This window comes from Vollenhovia emeryi, unplaced genomic scaffold (assembly GCF_000949405.1).
Source record: "Vollenhovia emeryi isolate VEMERY1.0 unplaced genomic scaffold, V.emery_V1.0 DF939160.1, whole genome shotgun sequence".
In the NCBI taxonomy this organism is placed as follows: Eukaryota; Metazoa; Arthropoda; class Insecta; order Hymenoptera; family Formicidae; genus Vollenhovia; species Vollenhovia emeryi.
The window spans coordinates 143,265-159,897 of NW_011967206.1; the positions used below are offsets into that span (position 1 = coordinate 143,265).

Here is a 16,633-nt window from a genome sequence, read left to right on the forward strand (position 1 = left end):
CAAAAACACTTGCGACTTACGTGTTTAATCAACTTTATACGACTTATACGACTTATACGACAGATGGAGATGGGAGGAGAGATATAAGATTTAGAGTTCATCATTTTTTTCGAAAACTATTACTCGCACAGTAAAAATGAATAGAACATAAAATGTATATTTCAAAGAGATCTACAACTTTTGTTTAAAACCTTTTTCAAAATTTTTAATATTTGTGTCTAAAAATTACATATAATTGGTTGACATTGTTTTTTTAATAACTTTTTAATAAACAACGAGCGCCGGCTAAATCCTTCTGAGGGTTACTCAGGAGGGTGACCTCTATAATATATGTCAAGCCCAAGGTTATTGGAGGTGGGTGTGTTAATCTAAATAATTACCATGTAAATCTAGTATTCCCAATATTGGTCCAATAGTGTAAGATGAACGTCTTCTCTTATTTAGCCAATATGTCTATTTAGCAATATTGGTCCAATATTCTTATTATATTGTTAAATATCGGCCAATGCACTTCCAATATAAATCTGACATTATATAATTATTATCGTGCAATATTTACATTTATTCTGTGACCAACATCGGCCAATGCATTTCTAATATAACCAACATTGGACAAATATTTTGCCAGTGTTTAGCCGATGCACTCTGCTACTAGGGTATATACATGTATTTTTGTATTTTATGTATACGTATACATAATAGAAAGTATCTTGAATAACATTTTTGTCGGAAGATTAGAAATTTAAGTTGTTAGACCGACACAAAAATATCCACAGAACGAGGAGAGAACAGAATCCGTTTAATTCGTGTCCGCCCTGTAAAGTAAATTGTTCAGTCCCTCCCTTCGATAGAAATCGGAATAATTTCTCGAATGTATTTCACTTTCTGCGCATTTTATTCCGAAACAATAAGCCCCCCTCTCATCCCTCATCCTCGCGCGTTTCTCATTTTATCCTATCGCTACGTCCGACCTTTTCCTTCTCAATCTGGTGTGTGTATTTGCGTGTGCCATGGAACAGTTTATAGAAACGTTACGAGGGTGCGATGTGCGCGCTGTGGAATCACCATTGAGCTTGGATTACCGACGGGGAAGGTGGAACACGTTTCCGCGAAAGAAACCGCACCGGCGGCGGCGATAGCGCGCACCTTCTCGTGCGCAAGATACGAGGGGTTGCGGGGGTTGCGAGCGATGCATTTCGTATTCTAGCCGCCACGTGCAAACACCGTCCGTGCCCGGGGGCTATGCTCCTTTCAACCGGCGGGATGTAAAGACACGTGGCCGAATATGCGCGAGATTGCACTGGGGGGGGGGGGGGGAGAATTGCCACTCAAACGCAAAACATTTTCTTAAGCCACGGAACCTCGAGGTACCATCGCACACGCCGTGCGAGAAATCCGTAGAATTCTTAAAGAAGGGGCTGCGAAACATCACATTCGCATTCTACGGCGTCGTTAAATAAACACAGATATCGCCAATTGATTAATGCCAAATAATATAAAGCAGTAATTATGTAGACATGTTTCTGGTTATATCTGTACGAAGTTGCGATAACTTCACGCACTTAAAAGTGCGCGTGATTTTTTCAATTGATTTAAAAAAATAATTTCAGAGTCATTTCGGTCAACGTCAACGTCCTAAATCGCATCTTGCAAGAAAATGAGCAGCATATGATCGTTGTACGTACATTGCGATCAATAAAATCTTTACAGCCGAGCCTGTGTCGCCGCAAGTAGGAAGAACAACGTTATGTATGTATGCGCGTCACCCCGTCGCATACATCCCTCGGTACAACCTTGCACTCGCGTGCCTTCATCCAAGGCCGCGACCCCCCGACTCCAGCATGCTGCCACACTTCTCGTACCCTTAATTCTCTTGCGCACCAATCGGCTGTGAGATTTCGCGGATACATATAGAGTCTCTGCCCTTATTATCGCGTCCAGCAACATATTTTCTGTGTAAGATCTTCGACACAATAATCTTTGATCGAATTGCCATCAACATACGAGATTGAAATTATTTTCGTATCACGTGCATGCGAGTGTGTGAAGATATCGCGAAATTTGTTATACATACATAATAATAAATTTGCTATTTGTACGTAATCCTGTGCAACTGACAGCCGATTAACTGAAAATTATTGTTAATAAATATGAACAAAATTTATTATAAACTATTAAGAATACTCTTAAAAGTCGCCAGCAGTAATTAACAACATCAATGATTTTTATTGACCGTATCTGGCAATTAAAATTCTTATTGCGAAAAATATTACCCCAACCAGGATTCGAACCTGGGACCTCCCTCAATCCGTGATGGGCGTTTTACCAGCTCGACCACTGGGGCTGTGATAATACTATTCGCAATAACATATATTAGTTAAGATGTTGTTTACGCGTCTATTTCGACTTTTCAGAACAGTGCGTCGATACGGGTTGTCGACCATACACTGAACTGTCGATACGCGATTTTTTAAATTTCCCTTTGAAAATTTATTATCTCTGAAAAAAAGGAAATTAAAACGAGACAGTGAGAAATTATACACAAAGCCCTCATTTTGAAAATTGCCGATGTGAAAAGAATATTTGATTTGCGTCAATTTGACGGTCTCGATGTCGATTCGGCATCGTTTCGACGTCGATCGACGAATCATTTCTCACTGAGAAAGCGCGAAAACGCAAATAACTTTTTCTCTTGAGAATGGCAAGCATTGAGATAAGAATGATAAAAGATTAATAATTCAGTGAAGTTATAGCGGCGAATGTTGACACAGCATATTCGACAACTATCTTTTTTGAACACAAATAACAGTTTCCGAATACTCTGACAAATTATTTCTAAAAATAGTATCGAGCTATCGCTTACTGGACAGTGTCCAATAATCACCACGAGCGAACCTCGATAGCGAAATGTCAGCTGATTCGGTCACCTAATATTTATTTATTAATTTGACTCTGTTACTGCACATATTTTCCATAAAATTATAAGTTAATCTCACCAGCCACTCGATGCAACTGATGCATAATACTGCACTTGGACATGTTTAAATAAATTATTATTAAATACATTAATCGATTTTTTACCAAGCATGTTTATTAATGTCAGCAACGGCGTTTAGAGAACTTGAAGCTATAGGTAATCGTTACATAAAACGCTTGATTTCAAGATTTTCCGCGTGCACAACAGAGAATTTGGAAAGGAGGTTGAAGGGGGAAGAGTGACGGATATTAATTGGCACGCGTCTTTACCTGGAGCCTAATGATCGGTGGGAATGCGTCTTCGTTCGTCATTACTAAATAATAAACTGTATATTCTCTATGACAAACTCTACGTACACGCACGCTCTGTAAGCACCATGCTGAAGACGTAGACTGCCGGATATTAATAGAGTTCTATGTTATTTTTGTTAAACTCCTATATGTCGTGCCTTTGTTAAGTAGCCACAAAGTTTGCGTTAATATTCGAAGCTAGTACATCACGTGAATTTACGAATGTAATGTTTATATTGAAAGAAATGTATGTACATGATTTTTTCTGTCGTGTATATATACATATATATATATATATATATATATATATACATGTTGTATGTTGCACTACTCCATGTAAAATTAATAATGATAAATTTTTAATTTGTTAATCATAATTAATAATTTAATTTATTATAAAATCAACTAATTTTTTCGTGCAACATATATTTGCGAAAAAGTTATGAATTTGCCGGACACATAATTTCTATGTAAGTAAAGAAAAGTGAATACTTATACAAGATAATACTCTTGTGCAGTCTTATTGTTAAATTATTGGCGACATCTGTATTTTAAATTGTACTATTATTTTTCAAATATGTCTGTAATATTTGCAATAACACCCGAATATTATTATTATACATATACATATAATGTATTTTGACAATAGTATTTCCTACAATCCTTTGTTACTTTATATACATTGTGTATATTAAAACACATAGCTTCAAAAATTTATTAAAAAAGCATAATACAACGAGTAACTTTCTGTACTATTCAAACATTTAAAAATACTGGATCTATATGCATATTATCTTTACGATATTATACATATAATATATATTGTTGGTAACAACTTTATTGTAATAACAGCCAAATTTAATTAATTTGTAAATTACATTTGTTATTATATTAATACAATAAACATTAATTCCACCAGAAACTAATCGAGAAACTCGGAGTAAGGGCAGTTACATGATGCCACCATTTCGGTGGAATATACAACATTTCTCCAGGCTTTAAGTAAAACGTCATACCACTGGCTTCACGAAAATTCGGCCACTTGTCATAATCTGGCCGTACAGGATCTACCTGTGCAGTATTATTAAGTAATCTAGTGTCATAAGGATATAAGTTATTCGTTTCGGCCGGAGAATATAAAATGACCCTTTTGTAGCCGAAAATCTGAAAAATAAAAATAATGACACCAATTACTAATATGCAAGATGTAGTATAAAGTTAATAAAAAATACTTCATATTTTATTCAAGGAATCTTGATTGTAATTGTCCTTTTTACCTGAGACAGCAGATTATTTTTTGGATCAAAATGTAAAGGCGACACTGTATTAGCGGGACCAAACCAAGCATTTATATCAACTTCTGACGATTCCGCATTATCCTCCTCGCTATCCGAAAAACAACAATATTCCGGCACTTCGAAATCCTCTTTTAGCTCTGGTATCTAAAATGTTGAACAATTATGTTTTTGTACAGCAATTACATCGAATGTAGAGAATTAATACCTGTTCAAATAATTGATGCTGTGCTAAATAACCAACTTCACTATTATTTGCAATAACGTGCTTTCGTAAAAATTCAGAAAAATTAACAAGATGCTGTGTCCAGTCTTCTTCAGTATAACGGGATCCAATTTCAATCGGCACTGTGCGAGATCCCGCAATCTTATTCAAATAGTTAGGATTTTTCCATAACGTTAATGCTTTCCAATGACTCATACAATCTAATGGAACACATAAAACTTAATATTTCAGGTATTCCTATAGTTTTTTTAAGCATATGTCAAATTGCTAATTTATTCAGAATAAATAAAACTCAGAAGATTATCAGGATAAAGATTATTACGATACAAATATAAGAGACAAATTTGACCCATGTTTACCTGTTAATACAGCTGGTGATTTTGGCATAAAAATTTTATTATAAAATGTTTGCATCGAAGGCTTTTCAAAATATCTATCCGGGCAATTAGAGATTAAATAGTTAGTTCCCTCATGGTTAATTAAAATGTCTTCCACATTTATAGCATCAAATTCTTCTAATTTGAAAAATAAAATTCAATTTTAACGTAATTTTTAAATAATTTAATTTAATTGAAAAAATTAATAAGTCATTACATTGTTAAAATAACTAGTTTTATAAATATTCTTACCAGCACAATAGTTGTTCAACTTTGTGGCAATAGCTGTTAATAAATTTGGCATACTGGAAAGAGGTGCGCCTAACAGAATGCCTCTATCAATTTGATTGATAATATTTTTTAATACAGTCTTCTTTCTTTCTCTATCAGAACTTTCAACACCTATTTTGTACTGAATCTCTAATAGCACAGCCTAATTGCACCAAGTACAATTTTAAATAAAATTCATATTAGTCAATAAAAACTTTTGAAAGGCAATATAAAAGTGGGATTATATATTAATCAAGAACATTTTGTACCTTTATAACAACACATAGAGAATAAGAATATCTGTATTGAATTGGAACGTCTTTCCAGTAACCGGAATTCAACACCTCCCATGTGCGGTCTAAGCAAGCTTCCAGTCTTGTTATCGAAGCGTTTATCCATTTTTCTGAAGTTCTTGAGGAAAGCAAAACTGACAGTCACATATTAAATCTTTATATTAAATCCCATACAGCACAAGAACGTCCAGCAACATTGCAATGTTGCTGGACGTTCTTGTACTGTATGGGATATTATGCATGCTACTTGTTCAGAACAGTAAGTTTCATGAATGAATGTAGACAATCTACAGAGGTATGAAATTTCTACTTTTTAATCCTCGCATGACAGTTTATACATGACAAGATACAGATTTTAACTTTATGGTAGACATAAATAATATTGCTTGCGAATTCTTAATATTTACAATTGCTTATCAGATGTTTGCAGCACGTTGATTATAGGTGTCAAGTGTAGCTTTATTTCAACAGGTATATTTTCCAATTCCTTCGTTAATAATTCCCAAGGAACTGTTATCATAGAGTCGCTGCAAGCCATCATCTATAAATCACTTCAGGTAAATAATTATTGTTATAGAATATTATATGCGAAAGATCTTTACTCATAAACAAACGCTTCTGCTATACATAGGTTTACTCAAGTATGCCCATCGCACGATAACATGATCAGCTAAATAATACAGTATCTTTCCCGTTAATGAGAAAGTTTTAACTCTACAGAAACTCTCTATAAATACAACAATGCTTTCTGCGAGGAATAGAACTTTAAACAAAAATGCTATGACACATAATGGCACACAGGTGCCAGGACCGTTGCATAAAATAAGCTTTGGGCTTTCTCTCCACAGTATCGGAAGGCAATTCAATGTGGCAAATGCAGTCGTCCAAATTGACGTCAAGTACGACTGTCGAACTTCCCGACTTCTATAAATTTCCACAATTTTGTAATCTTTATTACTACGCTCCAAGTCTTTAACTTTTTCCGCACTAAGTCTATCTGTCTGAGCGTGAATGTACACTCTGGGCGAATAATTGTCAATGTTCAGGCGTTTGACAATTCGCAGCATTTCGGCTGTGTGTCCGCCGGATCCTAATATTATCATCGTTTTAGTTGGACGAGACTTTTCTCTGGGCTTATTGCTTTTGATAAATATCAAACAACACGCTCTTGCAAATATCAATGTACAGCAAAGCGCAAAGAAGATGAAACAATTCGCATACATAGTTCCGTTTTGTTACCTGAAAACAGTAGTGTAAAATATGTCACATGAATTTTTACAATTTTTAGAAATTTTTAACTTACAGCCTACATTAAGAAGAGTTTTGCGTCAGAATTTCGCGTCAATTTATCACTGGAAAGAGAAAGGACTTATAGGTTAGGTTTGTAGACATTTAATTTTGAGCCATATGTGATCCATAGACGTATAGTATACAGACTACGCGATTGGTTGAAGTAGAATCCTAAAGCCCGTATCAGACTACGGATTGGGATTGGGATTAGATTGAAATTTAACCGAGAATTTAACCAATCACAGTAAAGTTTATTAATCTCAAGTTCAGTAACTTTTACTCAGATTGGTCAAATTTCAATCTAATTTGGGCTTATCTATCTAATATTATCTAACTATCTAATATTATCTAACATTATCTAATTATCTAACATAATCTAATATTATCTAATTATCTAATATTATCTAACTATTTAATATTATCTAATACGGGCTTTAAGTTTATTAATCTCAAGTTTAGTAACTTTAACTCTCATTGGTCAAAGTTCAATTCCATAAAAGCTGCAAGTTGATTGGCTACACGTTTCTCGAAACTAGAACTTGGACCAAGTTCTAGCATCGTGGACACAGGCCTTTAGAAGAAGAAGAAGAAGCCACATTTTATTGGCTGACTTCGACAGCCAATAAGAAGCCGCTCGGGCCTGGCTCGTTCTCTGATTATAGCACTCTAGTATCCTCACGGTCTATGTTCTACGAGCTTCACACACGCCATTTTTATTTATATGTGTGTGGAGCAGCGGAGTGGATTGTGCGATAGATTCGTAATAGCCAAGTTCGTCAGGGAAATGTGTTGCCTCGCAATATGTGTGTGATGCGAACCGTTGGTGCGTGCGACGCGCGACATTTTCGCGTACATTTGGCGTGAAGGGGTGACGGGCTATTCGTGCGAACGCTCGACCGTGGTGGTCGTCCGTGAACGCTGCAACGTTCTTCCCAGCACTCTTCTAGATAAGATGGACCATCGCCAAAAGGTAAGCCGCACCAGCAAAACCGGTTCGAATACGTAACGAACGTGCATTAGAAAGAACCACGTTTTCGTCCTTTTTCATCGACCGAACTTCGATTGAGGAAAATCGAAGTCGAACTCCAATAAAATCCCGGCGAAATCTGAAACTTGGACAATATAGAAATGTATTCGACAGCGAGATAAAGCGGTTGTTCGCGCATTTTGCAAAAATCTGTTTGCTCCTCGCGCAGAGTCTGCGGTTGTGAACGCTTCAAAGACCTAATGTCATTTTGCATCGTCTCGGTTGCAATGCATAATGTTCCGCATAAAATTTTATCCATTATTTTCTCTTCGCTAGATGGTCGTAGTTTCTCAACAATCAAAAGTCAAAATCGACGACGACGACGACGAGGATGTGGAAGCACTGAGGTTGGCAGCGCTCAAGTCGCTACGAACAAAGGATGCCACGCATAAGAGGCCGGCGCTTTCGCAGGTGCAGAAAGTACAACCGCAAATAACGCAGTCGTCCCGTTTCTCGTATAAAAATCAGCGGCCTATGAAAAAGAATTGCTATCACAACAGGGTGCAACAGAGGCAGAATGGCGTAAGCTTTTTATTTATAGATGCTGTTTGTAATTAATCGCGACAACAATTTCACACACGTGGATTCAGAAGAAATTACTGCGTGTGTCGTGCCTTACGAGTCAAAATATATTTGAACAGACCTTCTGAGAAGTTTCCACGATATTGCATACGAAGTTTATACAATTTATGAATCATTATTTCTAGTTATACATCTCAGTTATATCTGTTTCATATTTGCAGAATGTGTATTATCAGAGCCCTCGTAATCCAAACTTGATAGCGATAGTTCCTGTGGATGAACCTTCTCCACTTCAACAAGCCCAATTGACTTGCTCCGTAGATAAGACTGAGCCATGTGTAGAATCGTACCCTCAAGGTAAGCTTCTTTTCTTTTCAGAATGAAAATGCACTAAACAGCGACGTTGACAAGCGCATTTCTTTCTTATCTCGAGAATGTATGTAATTGCAGAAGTATCGAAATTCCATCGTTTCAAAGACAGCGGAAGCGCCTCTGAGGAAGAGGATGTAAAGGAGCAGAAGAGCGCTGTGAGCTTTATAAAGACGGAAGTTATAACGAAAGAGGAAGCGGTCGAATTTTCGGTAAAAGCCGAGAGTCAGGAGGAAACTACAGAGAGTCAGCAAAAGAACGGTGACGAAGAAGAAGATGGTAACGACGACGATGACGACATACTTTTAATGGCTGATCTCGAGGAAGAAGATAGTTTAGAGCGTTTAATGGACGAGATGGAAAAGGAAATGAACGATGAAACTAAGTTGTCTGATAAGAGAGAGAAGAAATTGCATAAGGGCGAAGCTAAGGCTACAGTGAAGGGTGACGAGGGAAGTAAGAGTGTAGATCAGAAGACGAGAACGGACGACAGCTACGGTAAGAAGGAAAGGAACAACGTTACTACCTCCCTGACTACAATTGTCAAGAACGACCGAAGATCGGTCTCTCCACACGCGATAAGCCGAATTAGTCAAAAGCGCAGATCGTTGTCTCCAAGGTCGCGACCGCGCAAGAAATCGCCAAGAAGATCTCCCAGAAGATCCCCGATCAGACAACTGAAAAAGTCACCGCGAGAAACGTCGGCGCGATATAGATCACCTCCATTGTCACGATACTCCCCTAGGTCTAGATCACCCAGACTCTCGCCGCGCAGATCCCCAAACAGGACGTCTACGAAGAGATCACCGCTCAGGAAATTATCACCGAGGGGCAGATCGCCCAAGCTCTCGTCGCGCTCCAGATCGCCCCGACCGTACAGATCGAGATCACCGAGACGATCCAAGTCTCCAAGGCCGCGTTCGCCCAAGATATCGCGCTCCAGAACGCCACGATTGTCGAGATCGAGGTCGCCGAGGTATTCACCGCCGCTTAGGTCTCCCAGATCCAAATCACCTAGATTATCCCCGAGAAGAGTGTCGCCACGTCGATTACGGTCCAGATCCAGGTCTCCCGGCTTGTCTTCTCCCCGGAGAGGATCGTCCCGCTTGCGATCGCCAAAAGCATCACCGCGTAGAACATCACCGCGTAGAACATCACCGCGTAGAACATCACCTCGATTGAGATCACCGCGACTTTCACCGCACAGGTCACCGTGGTCGTCCCCGAGACATTCGCCCCGTCTCTCACCACGACGGAAGCGATCCCCGAAATGGTCACCCAAGGAATTGCCCAGAAAGCACGGTCCACGTTCAGTCACTCCAGATAATCGAGATGGATATATGAGAGAACCGTCTCCTATTTTCAAAGGTACAACAACGCCAGAGATGCCCAGAACAAAAGCAAAGCAGAAAGATGAAGTATATGAAAGACCAGCAACGGAAGTAGCGAAGGAACCTGTTGATACGATTAGTGATCCTGTCTTAGAGGCAAGGAGAAAGAAGTTTGAGTCTACACAGCCTATCGATCCTGTAAATGCCAATAAAAAGATTAAATTATCCAAAAAACACACCACAAATACGAAAGTGGAGTCTTCAGAAGAAACGGAAATTCAGTTAAGTGGCGCAAGGAGAGTAAATAAAGCTGTGGAGGAGTATGATGTTCAGGAGGTGGATTTATGTTTAGAAGTAGATTACGAGCTTGAAGAGTGTGAGGAAGCGATGGAAAACACATCGCCGGGCGCTTTTACAAGTGCTATAACCACATGTATAGATACAGAGCCACAAAAAACGGAGAAAGAAAAACCTTCCAAGAAAAAGAAGAAGCGTGACAAGGAATTGTATCAAGTAGGAAAATTGAAGAACGAACTACCGCTTTCCGAACGCATCGGAAAGGACAAGAAGTGTAAAAAGCGTAAAGATGTAGCCGCCGAACCAGACGTGGATGCTATATTTGAAGATATAACCATAGACGAAGAAGGAGACTTACGAACGGAACTTAGCAGAAGACGAGCGGAAAGATTGAACAGAACAGTGCCGATTCAGTCCGCCAGATTGGTGCAGTCAGCTTTTAAAGGTGTAGTTAATGAGTAAGTAACAGCACGATATCATATTGTATTGTTATTTTCTCTTTTATAGATGTTACTTATTTTAGTTTCACGTTTCTTTACAGAGCTGTGAAAAATAATGCAAAAACCAATCAGAGGCATATCATTAATACTGATGAGAAACGTAAGTATGAATAAATATTTAGCATTAGTTTTATACATATATTTCAGTTAACTTTTTTTCCCCTTTCTTTCTCACGACCAAACTGCTTCTAACGATGAATGTTTCTCTTTTTATCTAGCTAATCAAAAGGAAGTTAGACGAGTTACTGTACTACACAGAACATTAACTGAGTTACATGATTCTGAAGGTATTTATATATCTTTAAGATATATGTATTAAATACAGAAAAAAATGTTTACAATTACAAAGATATAGAATTCTTACAAATTTTAAATATAGCATTTTTGTTAATTTTAACTTATACCGTCTTAATACTGTCAAATTATTTAAAATCTTTTGTTGTTGAAACAATTATAAGTTCTATTATCTTTTTCTTATATGTATGCAGGGTGTTCGAGGTAAGAGCGATCAACCAAAAAATGGAGATAGATTAGATCAAAAAAACAGTTATATACCATTTTCTAAAATTCGCAATAGTTATCGAGTAATTAATTCAAACTAATTTTGAGCGAATAAGTGCGTAGAATACGATAGGCTGGACTCGGTAGGCATGTGAGATAACTTATTTATTAGATCTCCCTTATCTAATGGAAAATATGAAACAACGCACGACATATGATACTGTGCTCGAAAAAAATTGTCACGCAGCGAATGGCGAGCCTCAGATGATGCTGACCATTGTTAGATATTATAAATAATATTAGATAGGCTACATGTCCGCTTTCTACGCGTTCACTCACTCAGACATTTGAATTAATTACTCCATAACTATTGCAAATATTACAAAATGGTACGTAATTTTTCGGTTTAATCCCAATCTATCTTTCGGTAGGTCACTCTTACGTCGGGACACCCTGTAAATTTACGAAGAGAAAAATTCAGAAACGTGAAGAAAATACATAAGAAAAGTTAAAAATAAAATAAATTTTTGACAAAGTGTTATGTTCTTATTTTTCCTTTGCAGACGAAACTACTCTTGATTCGAAGGTACCTGTGCGTCTCAGATTGGGACTCAATAAGCAAGTGCAAGAGTCCAGAGAGTCCAAGGTTACTCGAAAAGCAACCAAGAGACAGGGTCGTAAGGTAAAGCACAAAAATCATTTGTCTCTAAAAGATCCTGAATATATTTTGTAGTGTAAAGTATGGCTTTATATCTCTACTTTAGATTTATAAGTAGTGTGATATTTTGTGATACTATCAAGCTAAGTATACGACAGATACATCTTGAAATATTGTTCATATTTTTATTGATCACAATAGAATGACGATTGAAAGATATCAAATAATGAAATCTTTAAATTATGCTCTATAATTTGTTATAATTTAATAAATTAAAACAATGCAATCTGATGTAATTTGAAATAGTTAACTGTTATAATTGAATTAATGAATTGAATTGACGAATAGAATTTTTTAATGTGCTTATTAACGAGAAAAGTTGACATTTTAATTGAGATTACTTTTTATTTATTAGGCGGACAATATTTTTTTCGTTAGAAACTATCGAGTGACATATTATCATAAAAAATTTTCCAACAAAGTTATGTGAAATTATCTAAAGAACAATATTGCGTGCCTTTCAATAATAACGAGAAAACAGTATAAATGGCGCGAGATAATTTGCATTATTGAATTTTATTAAGGGAATGAAAAGCATGTTTTCGTGACGTAGATATAGATTTTGATAAAAATACTATTAGGAGAAAAAAAATCACTATGTGAGATTTTTTTCAAAAATATTTTATATTTTAGTATCGCGTTATTCTGTATAAACTCCGTAGAGAAATCAATAGAAAATAAAGATGATCTGTTTTTTGTTTAGGAATAAAATAAATACGCGTTCATCCGATTGCATATTTGTATGAAGAGAGAAAAGCGGTTCACATATCTTACCGCTCATTATGTTGTCGACACATAGGAAGATGCGCGGATTAACGGCTACGTTATCTCAGTTGAAATGAGGCACCTCCCTTTTCTTTTCACTTATAAAGTACAATAATATTTTTAATGAAATTAATAATACTTGAGAATCTAAATTTCGATACCTTACGACTTAGATGTACTCGATTTATTTATCATTATACATTGCTTAGGAAAAGTTGATTACGTGTGATTATATTAAATCATTTATTGTGTTGAAGAATGTGTACATAATCTACTTTGATCGCACACTTAATAAACAAGAATCATTAATAATCCCAAAGCTACCTTTTAAAAAAACCTAAGCATATTTTATATGAAAATAGTAATGTATAGGCATATTTTAATTGTATATAGTGCTTAATATCGATGAAACTAATAAGAATGTGTAGTATAGCTTGTAAATTCGGTTAACGATATTGCGGCACCAAGTATCTTGTACAAAATATTATATTAACTAATGCAACTCTTGTTACAATTTATTTGCTACGCGACGTATTTTTAAAGCAAACTGTAAATGTTAAGATCTGATCTAATGTGTAAATCGATATTACACTGTATTGTGTATGTGTGCCCATTCTATTTTGCAACTAAGAAATTTATTACGGTATTAAATTAACGGTTAAAATAACTGGTTTTTTTTACATTTATTTTATGCTGCATAATGTAGTATATTAGTTCTTTAAAATTGTGTACACGACTTTCATATATTCAGCGGCAAATTACTGTAAATGTTCTTGTTAAATATTTTCTATTGTATCTTTTGAGGAAGATACAACTCTACTTAATGTATTTTACATAACTGTATTTAATTAACGGCCGCAAAATAATATGTACCGTTGTTTTTAATTATATTTCCATATTAATAATTAGGACATAATATGCATCATTATATGTATAGCCAGTGTGCGTGAACCTTTTTGGGTTATTGTACAGCTATGTACATAAACTCAGTCTACTTTGAAAATGATGTTCGTATACCAAGCTGAATACCTCATAGTATCTATGAAGGTGTAAACGCTGCTTTTACGTCAATAAAAAATAATATTACATTTATAACATTTTTTTTCTCTAAAAATGTTTTATGAATACCGATAGGAATATAATATTAGATTTTTAGATAACATATACATATATACATACATATATACAGGGTGTAATCTAGTTCGTGTCCACAATTTATACAGTGATACTCCTCATGAAAAACTGAGTCGAAAAGTTTCGAATTACGCTTTATAAAGTAGTTATTATTAATTAAAAATTCGCCAAATCAGTATCACTTTTTAAACGGACGCACGATCGTGAGCCGCGCGTCCTAGCGGTGTTTGTCGTGTATCCGTTTAAAAAGCGATGCTGATTAACTAATCTTTATTTAATAACTATTTTATAAAGCATGGTTTGACAAAAATGTAACAGACATATAAGTTGTGAGCGCGAATTATATTACACCCTGTATATTGTATATATGTGTGTGTATATGAATATATATGTATAAATATATATGTATATAGAAGGGTTATAATATTGATAATTACATGCGTGCCTTTATTTATATTTAATTAAAAAGATGTAAACTTTTTTTTAATACGCTTAATTAGTGAACGCGTTTATGCTATATGCGCGCCGGCCAAAACAAACGTTTTTATCATTTTATTTACACATCATATGTGTGTAAATCTGTGAAATCAACTCTGAGAGTTGTATAATATTTTTATAGCTAGTAATATAATGAAAGACTGAAAAGGAATTATAATCCTTAATCAGCATAAATGTTATGTGATACTTGGAGGGATTTTCATAGCTTCCCTTACGCGTGTTATCTTAGAATAACACAGACAGTTATGCGTAATATCTTTAATATTTGAAGGACATATTATCAAAAATGGTATTACATTCATAGCATAATCCTATGTATGGAAAAGTTTTTCTGAAACATTTAACTATGACGTACATTTTATATATAGAAATATTTTGTACACATTATATTGCGAATAATTTACACGATATACATTATATTAATTGTAACGGCACATCTTAAAATAATGTTTTGCTGTTGTTTGCCCTTTCAATTTTTACACTTGATATGAAATTTAGGACAAATGTTCACATATTATATGGCAATTACATTCAATTTCAACGTCTGTGTTATTCTGTGATATAACTGCGATTAAATCATGATTCTAATTGTTAATAATTATTAAATTCATTGATTTAATTTTTGTCATAGGTAAATACAGATGGGAGTAATTTATTAATAATTTATTAGTTTTGATAATAATATATAATTCGGTATTCATATACTATAACTCTTTAATTAATTTGAATTTATTAACATTCTTCTTTTTTGTATTTTGCATTGCATCAAGAATAATTCTAGATTATAATTACAAATAATCGAGATTGAAATATTAACTTCAACTTTCTTTTTATTGGAAAAAATATAATTTTCACACAATTCCTATATTTTGTAGAGTAAGTACGATTTTGTGTATTATATTATTATTGAAATGTTCAACCATCTGTAATTTACCGCGCAAACGTATTGTGTGTATGAATGTACCTATTTATATACCTAAGTGTATTTGTATTTATACCTTCTTTACAAAGCAAAAAAAAAGCAAGACTATCACATACTTCCTACTTAGACGTAGGCGTAACAATGATATAAAAAATGAAATAATATCAGTGAGGTGTGTTTCCTACGTCACTTAGAATTAATTGAATCTTTTATTTCAGAAAATACAGAATAAAATATTTTTCCAGCTACACTCGTCGATTATTTTTCCCTTGTATCAAAAACACCTCAAGTTCCCGGCAGCCCTCAGCCCTCGCGTAATATAACGTTTTTTTTTCTTATCTCGCTGTGAATCATGCGATATTATATGACATTGAGTGAGCGGTATTACGCTTTATGAATATGTATAAGAAAAAGTTCCTTCCGAGTCAGTCACGCAAAATAGAAATGTAGAAACTAAGGAACTGAGAGTGTAGAGAATACTTGCGATACGTGGAATACAGTGCGAGCGAACAGAGAGTGGTTTCGTATTAATATACCGTCAATTATGTAATCCATATTGCGCATATGCTGCATCAATTTCAAATTATTGTAAATATAATATAATCATATAAAAATGAAGAAATAAAATAACGACGTGTGATTTAACGATAGCGTGATGCCCTTTCGCCATTTTAATAATAGTAACCGGCATACAGGTATCACAATTGGAAAATTTTTCTTTTGCAATTAAAATTACAAGTTCTCATGTTATACAGCGAATAAGTATTCTTACTTTAATTTTAATGGCCGGGAAAGAACGGTTAGAATTTCTGTGTGGAATTTATTTTATTTCATGAAATACGAAGGCCACTTTTACTCAGCAGAGAAAAGTCAACTTAATAGTTATTATATTACGAGATAGCTTTCTAATATGAGATAGCAGGTTTTCAACATCCAAATTCAATCACAAATCCCATTTCGCAATTATTACATACACAATCTACCAAGGAATTTTTTTTATTCAACAGATTTCACTCCAGGAGCAATAAATT

At 35.1% G+C, this 16,633-nt stretch overlaps 3 protein-coding genes across 6 annotated transcripts in view; 1 reads left to right on the forward strand and 2 right to left on the reverse strand.

Annotated features, from left to right (window-relative positions):
- LOC105564684 (ankyrin-2-like) overlaps positions 1–3,405 on the reverse strand; it is a 32,164-nt gene extending 28,759 nt beyond the window's left edge. Inside the window, exon 1 of one of the 2 annotated variants that reach the window (XM_012017239.1) lies at positions 3,247–3,405. In XM_012017239.1, coding sequence (XP_011872629.1) covers positions 3,247–3,288 — 42 coding nt within the window. In that variant the 5' untranslated portion in view covers positions 3,289–3,405. The remainder of the gene's footprint in view (positions 1–3,246) is intronic. The other variant, XM_012017236.1, reaches the window with a different exon arrangement.
- Positions 3,406–3,968: 563 nt separating this feature from the next.
- LOC105564685 (lysine-specific demethylase 8) lies at positions 3,969–7,188 on the reverse strand. Of its 2 annotated transcripts, none has more exons than XM_012017241.1 (9): positions 7,032–7,188; positions 6,950–6,967; positions 6,136–6,269; positions 5,705–5,846; positions 5,418–5,598; positions 5,148–5,300; positions 4,771–4,988; positions 4,545–4,709; positions 3,969–4,431 (listed from the first exon to the last, which is right to left on the reverse strand). In XM_012017241.1, the coding sequence occupies exons 3-9, from the start codon at positions 6,267–6,269 to the stop codon at positions 4,174–4,176; spliced, it is 1,251 nt and encodes a 416-aa protein (XP_011872631.1). In that variant the 5' UTR covers positions 6,950–6,967; positions 7,032–7,188; the 3' UTR covers positions 3,969–4,173. The 2 variants fall into 2 exon arrangements, with proteins under 2 accessions (XP_011872631.1, XP_011872630.1); XM_012017240.1 differs by having other exon boundaries at positions 5,148–5,303.
- A 502-nt stretch (positions 7,189–7,690) lies between these two features.
- LOC105564686 (serine/arginine repetitive matrix protein 1-like) lies at positions 7,691–14,140 on the forward strand. Of its 2 annotated transcripts, XM_012017244.1 has the most exons (8): positions 7,692–7,988; positions 8,322–8,567; positions 8,789–8,924; positions 9,018–11,022; positions 11,106–11,164; positions 11,283–11,351; positions 12,129–12,247; positions 12,987–14,140. In XM_012017244.1, the coding sequence occupies exons 1-8, from the start codon at positions 7,971–7,973 to the stop codon at positions 12,990–12,992; spliced, it is 2,658 nt and encodes an 885-aa protein (XP_011872634.1). In that variant the 5' UTR covers positions 7,692–7,970; the 3' UTR covers positions 12,993–14,140. The 2 variants fall into 2 exon arrangements, with proteins under 2 accessions (XP_011872632.1, XP_011872634.1); XM_012017242.1 differs by having other exon boundaries at positions 7,691–7,988; positions 12,129–14,140.
- The last annotated feature ends 2,493 nt before the right edge of the window (positions 14,141–16,633 follow it).